Here is a 13,890-nt window from a genome sequence, read left to right as displayed (position 1 = left end):
ACAGAGAAAATGGACTTAGATAAAATATTTGAAATTAAAAAAAAAAACCTCCCCCCAAATTTCCAGGTTCATTTATCTATCTGTGTACTATGCACATGCTTTTCCATCTTCCTTGAATAGTCTTTACCTCTCCATTTCCTACTCATCTTTAAGTGCCTGACCCAAGGATTACACCTCTTACAAGTTTCCCCTAAAAAAATCCAAGGAATTGAATATTACTCTCCTTTGTGCCACCAGTCAACACAAAATTTCTATAACAGCTTAGCTGAAATTTCTCTTAAGCTCAACTTTCTTTCAAGCTCAACTTCTTTGCAGGGCTTGAGAGAAAGCTGTGAGCAAAAGTAAAGGAATAAACCTTGGAAAAAAGATGGGAATAAGGAACACCTCTTCTTCCAGTACAATACAAAAGAAAAAGTATGGTTTTGTTATGTTTTTTTTGAGTGAGTAGAGGAAAGAGAGCTATACTAAATAGAGGACAGCAGATAAGAGAAAATTCAGACTAGGTAGGTTATGTGTCCTGTAGAATGTAACATGATTTATCTGTTTCCTATTTCCCTAACTAAACTCTGAGAATCCTTAAAGTCAGGAATCATACTTTGGCAGATGCCTATCAGTGTCTAGTATACAGTAACTGCTAAGAACTATTCAGTGAGTGAATGAACTAATTTGTATCTATAATTTGAGTAGAAGTCTATATGGTACATTTTACAAAAATAAACAAAAGGAAGTTACCCATTTTCTGGCATTAGAAACAAGTAAATAACAATACAAAAACAGTCCTTATAGATAGCATTTAGGAATCATGGTTCTATTCCCATAAAAGTTAGACATGTAAAACTACAAACTTCAAGATTCTCCAACATAAGTAAATTACCTATTTGTCCAGCAATGACTGGAGGTCTAACAACTAAAAGAATCAGTTTATCAAGCAGAAGATGAAGAAATCGAACCACTGGTTCCAACTGAGATGAATTCAATGCTGAAATGCTGCTCTTCAATTCATTTTCTAAGTTATTTTCCATGATTCGCATGTCTCCTATTCGTACCGGGAACATGTGCTCATCCAGAGCATTAACGAGAGCAAAAAACTTGTCAAGATAAGGATCCTAAAACAAAGAATGAAAAAAGCACTAAACATTTATAACTCATTAAATTTGCAAATTCGAAAGGACTATGAACCACAAAAATTATAATCTCATATTAAATTGATAATGTAAAAAGTAATTAATTATAAATATTATTTTCAATTAAACACTTGTATCCATTCTCACTTGTTGTTGTAAAATAGCCACTTCAAACACTACTGATTATTCAAGAGATCTACAATATTGATTAAAGACTTTAAGCAAAAATTTGCATTACTAGTTTGGAGCTCAATTATTGTAGCAAATATGTTAATAACTTACCCGTGCCCATTATTAATTTATTGCCTCTCAGCACCCACCATCTTGCCATATTTGTGACACTGGAGCTAGACTCTTCAAATTACATTTATCCTTTAACGCTGGCTTGAGGTTTGGCTCCACCAACAGAGTCTGCAGAAAAGACTCTGCCAGGTCTTCAGAAACTACAAGGGACTTTCTTCTTGTTTTTTGGTTTATTTTCCTGATGGTGGCTAGCAGATGTGAATGCAGTGGCCAGGGGATAAAGGGAGTGGTGAGCCTCAGCATCAACCACAGCGATGGTGGCTCTCATAGTTCTGCAGCAGGTGTCCTCCATCAAGTTTCTTCAATACCACACTGTGGCAGTCAACATGTTCCTGTAGCACCAACAGTCTCTCTTCCGAGGTTTAATCTGTCTTCAGGGTCTTCCTTTAAGTATTTAAGCTCCTCTCTTGCCACTTTCTACTTTTGCTACCTTTATTACAATCATAGCATTCTCTTTCACTCTATTTAGTTAACAATTCTTTACATCAAATGTTCTCCATTCAAATTACTGGTGGTTTCTATCTCCTGACGAAATCCTGATGGCTATCATTAAACCTCCTTCTTTACTGCAAACAGAACTACAGTTATACTTAAGGCAGTAACATGCCTGTTCCCAGGGGTAGATGCTTGCTCTCCCAGCCCTCTTTCTATCTAGGGATGGCCATGTGCTACAGTTCTGAACAATAAGATGTGGGCAGGACTCTGTTAGAGCTTTCAAAAGACTTTTACTTAACAATGAAATAATTTTTAAAAAATGTAGTAACACTGCACAGCTTCACATGTAAAATTCTAATAATTGTTCTAATTTGATACATGTATTTCAATGAATAAAAAATAATGCTTTGTAACATTTTAACTATGTAACTTGTATCTAGTATATTTCAAAGAGCTACGAGAAAACTACAAAACATTTTATTGTATTCAATTGCTTCTCTTAAAAAGCTTATATTACACGACCAATCTTTTTACATAGTTACAAAATTTATAAACTTTTGAATATCAATCTTAGGGACTATAAATGCCAGGGTACTACACAGTGGAGACTTGCATTTTGTTTTCCCCCTATATTTTATAGATGCTAAAATCATGTATGCAATACATTTTGTCTATAATCCTTCATTATACAAAGATAATATATGTATCTGCATCCACAAAAATAAAGCGTAAAAGATGAATGATAGAACTGTAAAAAAAGAAAGGTAACAAGAATTATAGCACTAGGAAAAATAACAAGCACGAAAAATAATTTGTATATTCAAAGAAGATACAATGAGATTTTCCATAAAGGAAAAAATAGGTTTCAAAAGGATATGCTAATATCAGTCTTTATTATCAAGATATAAGGAATATATACTTACATCTACTAACTACTAACATCAGAAAACTACTAACATCAGAAAAGGAAAAACTCCACTGGAATCATTCTTCTACCAGGGTCTGCCTATATACTGCTAAATAAAACCTATACACTACAATTTTTTTTAACATAGTAGAGAGGTGCTTCTTATGTATCTTATTTGCCCCCACCCCACCTTTGAAGAAAGGAGTTAACATAGCAGGCTTAAAGCTGCTATCCTTTGAAAGGCCTGCTTATAAGGTTGGCCCTTCACTGGCATCTGGGAACTTAGATTTCAGGAGGGTTTTCCCATACTCTGACTGATAAAAGTGGCTCACTGTGCCTAAATTGTTTGTACAAACAATATGGTTTATGCTAATACCTGCTTTCCTTTTGGGAGTATGAAATGCTTGCACCTTGTTTCCTCTGGCTTCATCATATATGCCTGTTCTCTTTACTGATGTTGCTCTCTAGTCTTTTGTTAAAATAAATTATAGCCTTGAATCCTTGAATACAAGTACATGCTGAGTCCTGTGTGTCATGACTATATGCTGAATCCTTTGAGTCCTCCTAGAGAATTACTGAACCAGGGGGCGCTCTCGGGAACCCCACATACTATCCCTTTCCTTTTCAGGTTGGTGAACTCCTAAATTCCATTTTAAACACTCTTTTACTCACCCTGCCTTCTCCCTGGAAAATCACATTGACCAGTATAGTTTCAGCTATCACATTTCTTTTGTTACCTCCAATTCCAAACTCCAAATTAATCACAACTGCCTACTGGACATCTCCGTCTAAAGTGCATAAGCACTTCAAAGTCAACATATTTGAAATTAAACCCATTATAGCTCCATAACTGCTCTCCCTTAGTGTGTCTGCAAATTTGCTTCTCTTACATTCCCAATTTAGGTTAGTGAAATCACCATACACCTAGACTCTAAACTCTATAGCATTCGAAGTCCTTCATAATCTGTTAGTATCCTCATCTATCATGACTTTCCATGCACTTTAAATTGTATTCACAATAGATTACATGCTGTGCCAGTCTGGATGTATTATGTCCCCCCAAACACCATATTCTTTAATGCAATCTTGTGGGGGCAGACGTTATTAGTGTTGATTAGGTTGGAATCCTTTGAGTGTTTCCATGGAGATGTGACTCAATTAACCACCAGTAAAATGTTTGATTGGATTATTTCCATGGAGATATGGGCCCTGCCCATTCAGGAGGGTCTTGATTTAATCACTGGAGTCCTACAAAAGAGCTCACAAACAGAAGGACCTCAGAGCAGCTGAGGGTGACATATTGGAGAGCATCTGAGAGAGACATTTTGGAGACAGACACTGAAAAGAAGACTTTCGCTGAAATTTTGGAGATGCTAGCCCAGAATTTGCTCTAGAGAAGCTAAGAGAGGGAAAAATGCCCCAAGAGCAACATTTTGAAGAATGCACAGGAGCTGAGAAAGGAACTGAAACACAACCCAGGATCAGCAGACGCCAGCCACATGCCTTCCCAGCTAACAGATGCCATCGGTCTTCCTTTGGTGAAGGTATACTTGTGTTGATGCCTTGATTTGGACACTTTTATGGTCTTAGTACTATAACTTTGTAACCAAATAAATCCCCTTTAAAAAAGCCAATCATTTCTGGTATTTTGCATTCTGGCAGCATTAGCAAACCAGCACACATGCTTATCCATAAACAAAGACCACTGTCAGTTTGTTCTTCCTATTTGATCATGTGAGTTGCCAACCCTTCCTTTCTCTATATGGTAAACATCTACTTATCAATGTAACATCTCAGTCCCCAGAAGAACAGACAACTCCCTTCTGTACTTAAAAGCACTGATAAGTACAATCAAATTAGTACTGATTTTATTGGTTGCAGTTATTTTTGCACTTTCCCTTAATACACTGCAAGGTCTTTGACAGATAACATCTCTGACCAAACAAGAACTTATAGTCTAAAAGGGGGAAAAAAACAATAAACAAATATGTATGTATGTACATATGCATATACACACAAAGAAAGAGACTGAGAGAGTAAAATAAAAATGCAAGGGAGAGAAGAGAGAAACAATAATAACGATTAGTGAAAGATAGATGGTATTGAGCAATGGGATTCCTACGAGTCATCAGAAAAGTGCTCTCCAAGGTCAGGAGACATCTTAATGAAGAAAAGTCAAATGAATAGTAGGAGGAAAAGCATTCCAGCCAGAGAAGTAGCAAGTATAAAAGTTCTGAAGAAAGCCTGGCAATGTCCCGTGAACAATAAAAAAGTTTGGAATAATTGATACATAAGAGATCTTTCCACATGAAATACTTGAGTTTATGAGAAATAAAATGAGTTGGATGATTGGTTTTCAACTCTATTCTGCCATGTACCAGAAACTTAAAGAAAAAAAATTACATAATTGTTGAAAAGAAGTAAATGGCATTTTGAAAAGCAGCTTTGTTGACTCCTTTAAAAGTAACTTCTAAATATATACTTTTAAACTGGCACATATTCTTAAGTCCTACAGCAGACAGCAAAACTGATATAAGTACAAGATAATATGCTCAATTTATTCAAATGAAACTTGATCGCAAAAATTATTAAAACTCACTTACTCCTGGAAACATATGAACAACCTAGACTGACCAGAGAAGAAATAGAAGACCTCAACCAACCCATCACAAGCAAAGAGATCCAATCAGTCATCAAAAATCTTCCCACAAATAAATGCCCAGGGCCAGATGGCTTCACAGGGGAATTCTACCAAACTTTCCAGAAAGAACTGACACCAATCTTACTCAAACTCTTTCAAAACATTGAAAAAAATGGAACACTACCTAACTCATTTTATGAAGCTAACATCAATCTAATACCAAAACCAGGCAAAGATGCTACAAAAAAGGAAAACTACCGGCCAATCTCCCTAATGAATATAGATGCAAAAATCCTCAACAAAATATTTGCAAATCGAATCCAAAGACACATTAAAAAAATCATACACCATGACCAAGTGGGGTTCATTCCAGGCATGCAAGGATGGTTCAACATCAGAAAAACAATCAATGTATTACAACACATTAAAAACTCGAAAGGGAAAAATCAATTGATCATCTCAATAGATGCTGAAAAAGCATTTGACAAAATCCAACATCCCTTTTTGATAAAAACACTTCAAAAGGTAGGAATTGAAGGAAACTTCCTCAACATGATAAAGAGCATATATGAAAAACCCACAGCCAGCATAGTACTCAATGGTGAGAGACTGAAAGCCTTCCCTCTAAGATCAGGAACAAGACAAGGATGCCCGCTGTCACCACTGTTATTCAACATTGTGCTGGAAGTGCTAGCCAGGGCAATCCGGCAAGACAAAGAAATAAAAGGCATCCAAATTGGAAAAGAAGAAGTAAAACTGTCATTGTTTGCAGATGATATGATCTTATATCTAGAAAACCCTGAGAAATCAACGATACACCTACTAGAGCTAATAAACAAATTTAGCAAAGTAGCGGGATACAAGATTAATGCACATAAGTCAGTAATGTTTCTATATGCTAGAAATGAACAAACTGAAGAGACACTCAAGAAAAAGATACCATTTTCAATAGCAACTAAAAAAATCAAGTACCTAGGAATCAACTTAACCAAAGATGTAAAAGACCTATACAAAGAAAACTACATAACTCTACTAAAAGAAATAGAAGGGGACCTTAAAAGATGGAAAAATATTCCATGTTCATGGATAGGAAGGCTAAATGTCATTAAGATGTCAATTCTACCCAAACTCATCTACAGATTCAATGCAATCCCAATCAAAATTCCAACAACCTACTTTGCAGACTTGGAAAAGCTAGTTATCAAATTTATTTGGAAAGGGAAGATGCCTCGAATTGCTAAAGACACTCTAAAAAAGAAAAACGAAGTGGGAGGACTTACACTCCCTGACTTTGAAGCTTATTATAAAGCCACAGTTGCCAAAACAGCATGGTACTGGCACAAAGATAGACATATAGATCAATGGAATCGAATTGAGAATTCAGAGATAGACCCTCAGATCTATGGCCGACTGATCTTTGATAAGGCCCCCAAAGTCACCGAACTGAGCCATAATGGTCTTTTCAACAAATGGGGCTGGGAGAGTTGGATATCCATATCCAAAAGAATGAAAGAGGACCCCTACCTCACCCCCTACACAAAAATTAACTCAAAATGGACCAAAGATCTCAATATAAAAGAAAGTACCATAAAACTCCTAGAAGATAATGTAGGAAAACATCTTCAAGACCTTGTATTAGGAGGCCACTTCCTAGACTTTACACCCAAAGCACAAGCAACAAAAGAGAAAATAGATAAATGGGAACTCCTCAAGCTTAGAAGTTTCTGCACCTCAAAGGAATTTCTCAAAAAGGTAAAGAGGCAGCCAACTCAATGGGAAAAAATTTTTGGAAACCATGTATCTGACAAAAGACTGATATCTTGCATATACAAAGAAATCCTACAACTCAATGACAATAGTACAGACAGCCCAATTATAAAATGGGCAAAAGATATGAAAAGACAGTTCTCTGAAGAGGAAATACAAATGACCAAGAAACACATGAAAAAATGTTCAGCTTCACTAGCTATTAGAGAGATGCAAATTAAGACCACAATGAGATACCATCTAACACCGGTTAGAATGGCTGCCATTAAACAAACAGGAAACTACAAATGCTGGAGGGGATGTGGAGAAATTGGAACTCTTATTCATTGTTGGTGGGACTGTATAATGGTTCAGCCACTCTGGAAGTCAGTCTGGCAGTTCCTTAGAAAACTAGATATAGAGCTACCATTCGATCCAGCGATTGCACTCCTCGGTATATACCCGGAAGATCGGAAAGCAGTGACACGAACAGATATCTGCACGCCAATGTTCATAGCAGCATTATTCACAATTGCCAAGAGATGGAAACAACCCAAATGTCCTTCAACAGATGAGTGGATAAATAAAATGTGGTATATACACACGATGGAATACTACGCGGCAGTAAGAAGGAACGATCTGGTGAAACATATGACAACATGGATGAACCTTGAGGACATAATGCTGAGCGAAATAAGCCAGGCACAAAAAGAGAAATATTATATGCTACCACTAATGTGAACTTTGAAAAATGTAAAACAAATGGTTTATAATGTAGAATGTAGGGGAACTAGCAGTAGAGAGCAATTAAGGAAGGGGGAACAATAATCCAGGAAGAACAGATAAGCTATTTAACGTTCTGGGGATGCCCAGAAATGACTATGGTCTGTTAATTTCTGATGGTTGTAGTAGGAACAAGTTCACTGAAATGTTGCTATATTATGTAACTTTCTTGGGGTAAAGTAGGAACATGTTGGAAGTTAAGCAGTTATCTTAGGTTAGTTGTCTTTTTCTTACTCCCTTGCTATGGTCTCTTTGAAATGCTCTTTTATTGTATGTTTGTTTTCTTTTTAACTTTTTTTTTCATACAGGTGATTTGAAAAAAGAAGGGAAAGTTAAAAAAAAAAAAAAAAAAAAAAAAAAGAAAAGAAAAAAGACAAACAAGGGAAAAAAAAAAAAAAAAAAAAAAGATGTAGTGCCCCCTTGAGGAGCCTGTGGAGAATGCAGGGGTATTCGCCTACCCCACCTCCATGGTTGCTAACATGACCACAGACATAGGGGACTGGTGGTTTGATGGGTTGAGCCCTCTACCATAAGTTTTACCCTTGGGAAGACGGTTGCTGCAAAGGAGAGGCTAGGCCTCCCTGTATTTGTGCCTAAGAGTCTCCTCCGGAATGCCTCTTTGTTGCTCAGATGTGGCCCTCTCTCTCTGGCTAAGCCAACTTGAAAGGTGAAATCACTGCCCTCCCCCCTACGTGGGATCAGACACCCAGGGAAGTGAATCTCCCTGGCAACGTGGAATATGACTCCCGGGGAGGAATGTAGACCTGGCACCGTGGGACGGAGAACATCTTCTTGACCAAAAGGGGGATGTGAAAGGAAATGAAATAAGCTTCAGTGGCAGAGAGATTCCAAAAGGAGCCGAGAGGTCACTCTGGTGGGCACTCTTATGCACACTTTAGACAACCCTTTTTAGGTTCTAAAGAATTGGGGTAGCTGGTGGTGGATACCTGAAACTATCAAACTACAACCCAGAACCCATGAATCTCGAAGACAGTTGTATAAAAATGTAGCTTATGAGGGGTGACAATGGGATTGGGAAAGCCATAAGGACCAAACACCACTTTGTCTAGTTTATGGATGGATGTGTAGAAAAGTAGGGGAAGGAAACAAACAGACAAAGGTACCCAGTGTTCTTTTTTACTTCAATTGCTCTTTTTCACTCTAATTATTATTCTTGTTATTTTTGTGTGTGTGCTAATGAAGGTGTCAGGGATTGATTTAGGTGATGAATGTACAACTATGTAATGGTACTGTAAACAATCGAAAGTACAATTTGTTTTGTATGACTGCGTGGTATGTGAATATATCTCAATAAAATGATGATTAAAAAAAAAAAAAAAAAAAAAAAAAAACTCACTTACTTGTGTATGGATGGAGGAAACAGCCACAACTTCAACATTAAAAACACCTTTGTGATTATCTACCCATTTCATGCCAGGTAGAGGAACCTGTAAGATATTAAATATAATGATCACAGATGTTTAACTAGATTATGAATTCTGAAAACAAAAATATAAAAATAGCTCAATGAGAAAAAGCACACTGTAGAAATTTATTTTTATTCACTGTAAATAAACTTAAAACTTCTCTTTTGTTCTTACTACAAAATCAACATATGTTCCCCACCAAAGAATTTAAAGGTTCAAAAAGCAAAAATCAGAAAAGAAACATATCCTTTCTTTATATCATCCCAAGTCTTCCCCTACGTAGATATTTTCATGCACACCGTTTCATAGGTGTGCATGAAACAATATTATTTTGAAACCTGCTTTTCACAAAGTACATCATGAATCTCTTTTCATGTCAATATAATATACATCATTTTAATGGTTTATAATATTGGCTTGTCTTTATTTTAAGCATTCCACTAGGTTTTAATTGGGTTTAAAATATTCACAAATAAATGAAGCCTCTTATTTTAAGGGTTAGAAAACATTTTTTCCCTCATGTAAATCATCAGGAATGTTAGTTAAAATTATTTCATAAAAAATATTTTATAAAAAAGGATATATCAGTTCTCCCTATTCCTCCTACAAGGTACAGCTAAAAATCCTGAACATGATACAAAAACCAACATAAAGAGTCTGAAAGGTGGAGAGAAGAATGTAGATGGGCTAGGGACTTCAGAACAAGAACTACAAGGTGGAGTTCCTTAGGTTTTATTTTTGCCTTATATATCCTGGACTGGGTGCAAGAGAAGCTAGAACCAAGAAATGCCAATGGGAACAGACAGAAAAAAAAAAAGCCTCAAGAATTGCCTGTTCTCTCTAGCCAAAGGACCAGGAAAGGGGCAAACTATCAAAATAGAAAACTTTTAGACAGTAATTGTCCTACTCCAGCTAAACACCACAAAACAAACTATAGTCCCACTTCCATCCCCATAGGGTGATTGGGGAAACTTGGCTTCCACCCCTTCTAAGCTGTAAAAGGTGCCCCTCTTCAAACCCTTCCTGTCTAAATGACATGGTGGAACTGTAGCCAATAGTATCTTTGGGATTTGCTCTATAGCTATTCATTGAATTATGCCTTGAAGGTCTTCACCCTTCTGCATATACTTTGTATTATATAATAAGAAAAGAACTGAAACTGTGGAACTCTAACCCATAACAATTTTTGAAATTACCTATATGACTGCTTGTTAAGCTGTACATCAAAAGTTAACACCTTTTTGTATGTGTATTTTACAATTATGGAAATGGCTGAAGTTGTGTAACTGTGACCCATGACATTCTTTGAATTTGCTCTAATAACTAATTGTGAAATCATACTTTGAAAGTTATCACAGTTATGTACATATGTTGAAGTTCACAATTTTTAAACAAGTGAAAAAAAAAATAAAACCCTTCCTCTAGACACACAAACTGGGGTAGTATCAGAGAAAACAGAGTGGGAAGCCAGGATTCCACCCAATCATAGAGCCAGTGGAGGTCAGGTGGGAAGCAGTAACAAGGTGCCCCAACCCACCACAAACAAAGAGCATCACTAGAGGCCTAGAGGGGAGCCTCAAATCCCACATTCATCCAGTAATGAGCTCCTCCCCCATCCTCCAACTCTCAGAGTTAAAGGAGGCAGAATGGAGAACCTGGAACCTCATAATATCCAAAATGACAATATAGAATAAAAAATCACACATCATACCAAGAACCAGGAAAAACTCAACATAAGTGAGAAAAGACAGTCAACAAATGCCAATACTATTTGTAAATAGTATTAGTCACTGTAAATAAATTTAAAACTTCTCTTTTGTTCTTAATACATATGTTGATTTTGAGACACATTCTCAAAATGAATATGAGACACATTTTGGACAGATCCTACAAGAATTTTAAGATAGCCATTTAAGATAGCCAAAAAATAAGGAATTATCTGAGAGCAGTTTACAAAGGCTAGTTTTATTCATCTAGGGGGAATAAGTACAGCTAGTAGGAGAGGAGCAACTAAGAGATGCAAATTATTATCAATGTTCTAGCTATTGGATTCGATGGTATATACATCAGTTTATTATATTATTAAATAAAATATTAATAAATTGAAAAGCAGAAGTATCCATCTATAGATGTAACTGTTATGTTTAAAACATCCTATATGCTGAATTTTGCATGTACAAATACATCTATGGAATAAACTTCGAGAAATGGTGAAAGGGTATGTATCTTCTTCACCGCGACATATTTCAGGCAAAAAACAAACAAATAAAAACTATTTTAGGTCCAGGTGATTATGATGAGCAACACCAGGAGAAAATCCTGGTGACAGATTGCCATACTGGTTTATACTGCCATCTTCTATGAATTTGATAAGCATAAATCAGGTTCATGGAGTCCAATATACTCATTCTGAAAAGCTGAAGACACCTGATCTAAGGAAATTCACCAGAGGAATGTTGAAGCATATTGGTGGCCAGGATTTTCTTCTCACCAAAAGTTACAACATTATTCAACAAGAATGAGTTTAATTTTGGACATTTTAAATTTGAGATACCTGAGAAAAGCCCTGATAGAACTATCCCAAGGAATTATAAATTACCAAATAATTGGCAAAAAAAAAAAAAAATACATATATATATATATATATATACATACACACACACACACACACACACATATACACACATGGATAAGCAGATATAGGAATTTTAATTTACCAAATAATTGGCAAAAAATATATAAATATATATATATATATACATATATATATATGGATAAGCAGAGATGCAGACTTGGGATTCATCAACGAACAGTAGGAGTGAAGATCATCTTGCACTACACCACTCTGGGAGTGCCATTCACATGAACTGAAGTCAGTGGTTCTGCTCAAGAAGAGTGCTCACAGGTTCAGAGTGAAAGGAACTCCAATATTTAAGGGGCCAACAGGCTAAAACCAAAAAGATGAAATGTAACAAAATCATACAAAGGTGTAACTTCCTCCTTACCCCGTTTTAAGAAGAAAACAATCCATCCTGTCAAATATCATAAAGAAATAGTTCACTGGTTATAGAATTTAGATTATCAGTACCTAAACATGTTTATATGGTAAGTCTCACATTGTAAAGGCCAAAGAACTGCTGAAATTAATATAAATGGGAAGGTCACTGACTGAAAAAAGCCAGGAAAGTAAATACAAAATTGTATTAAGAAAGAAGCAATCTCTTTCTACAGGAAAGAAATCTAAAAGAATGCACTCTAGATCATGAGGAAAAGGCTGTGTGAGCATGGAGCCACAGAAGTGGAACTGAGAGTCAAGTAGCCAAGACAGCAGAGTGAGATATTCCATGGTCCCATCTCCCCATAGAATTTTTAAATAACAAGCAAAAACCGTCAGAAGCATCATTCTCAGAGCTTCAGAAAATAGAGTTGTGGCAACCTAGCAAGTGCCAAATCAAGAAAAGGGCAACTACAAATGGTAGGAAACACTTGTGGCACCTTTGCTGGCCATTCTCCTAACCTGTCCCCAGCTCAGTGCAGGTGCCTGCTCTTGGTTTCAGAGGGAGCAGAGTAAACACTATGCATATCCTGGGGTACCTGTGTATCTGTACCAATCTGCCTAGTGGCAGCCTGAAAAAATGAACCAAGAAACTCATCTCTGGCTTGCCATTCCAGAACTTGCCCTCCCCCACACACACTCAGAAAGAGCTTACTGGGCAGCTAAATCAGTGTAAGAAAACTGGCTTTAAGACACAGAACAGAGGGCTGGAACCAGTAAGAAAGACTATTTCCCAGAAAGAAGGAGGGGCATTCACATCCCTGTTAACAGAGGGATTCCTAAGGCCACAAGCACGTGCCCTGGACAAGGCACAAGCTCAGAAAAGACAGAGAAGACCCTATGCTTTAGCCTTGGACTGTTCTTCAGGTTCACTGTTAGGAAGACTAAGCTTGGAAGGAGAGCACCAGCCAACAACGAGCCAATCTGCAAATACTGTGAAAGGTGTTTTTTGTTTTGTTTTAGTTTTCTTAGCTCCTGGCATTCAAGGAAATCTTTGTCATAACACTAACTGGATACAAGCCTAAGGAACAGACACTTTAGGGACTAAATTCCAAGGAAATACATTAAAATATCAAAATGTCCAGTGTACAACAAAAGATTACAAGCCATGCAAAAAAATCATTGAAGAAGACCAGACTAGATATACCAAAGACTTTTTAAAAATGGTCTTAAATATGCTCAAAGAGCTAAAGGGAAATGCAAAGAACGAATAGCTATCAAGAAAATGATATACAAACAAAATGAGTATTTCAATAACAAGACAGAAATCATAAAAAAGGAACCAAACAGAAATACTGAAGCTGAAGACCACAATAACTGAAATTAAAAATTCCCTAAAGGGCTTTGACAATTGATTGGGACTGAAAGATAAGGGAACTTCAAGATATGACAATTGAAATTATTCAGTCTGAGGAGCAAAAAGTAAAAAGAGACTTGTGGGACATCATAGGTACATTATGGGAGTTTCA

The 13,890-nt window shown here is 36.5% G+C and overlaps 1 protein-coding gene across 8 annotated transcripts in view; it reads right to left on the bottom strand.

The window, feature by feature from the left end:
• The window catches only part of DOCK7 (dedicator of cytokinesis 7), a 325,545-nt gene that overhangs the window by 117,035 nt on the left and 194,620 nt on the right, over positions 1-13,890 (bottom strand). For 7 of the 8 annotated variants that reach the window (XR_005215342.1, XR_005215344.1, XR_005215343.1 and 4 more), the window contains 2 exons: positions 9,301-9,387; positions 875-1,106 (listed from right to left, as the gene is read on the bottom strand). Coding sequence is in view for 2 of the 8 variants with exons in the window: in XM_037827046.1 (XP_037682974.1) it covers positions 875-1,106; positions 9,301-9,387 (319 nt within the window). In the remaining 6 variants the exon portion in view is untranslated. Of the gene's footprint in view, positions 1-874; positions 1,107-5,346; positions 5,364-9,291; positions 9,388-13,890 lie in introns of those variants that run through there. The other variant, XM_037827047.1, reaches the window with a different exon arrangement.

This window comes from Choloepus didactylus, chromosome 2 (assembly GCF_015220235.1).
Source record: "Choloepus didactylus isolate mChoDid1 chromosome 2, mChoDid1.pri, whole genome shotgun sequence".
Classification (NCBI taxonomy): Eukaryota; Metazoa; Chordata; class Mammalia; order Pilosa; family Megalonychidae; genus Choloepus; species Choloepus didactylus.
Note: the sequence above shows the minus strand (reverse complement) of the source record. Positions and strands in the feature narration are given on the sequence as shown.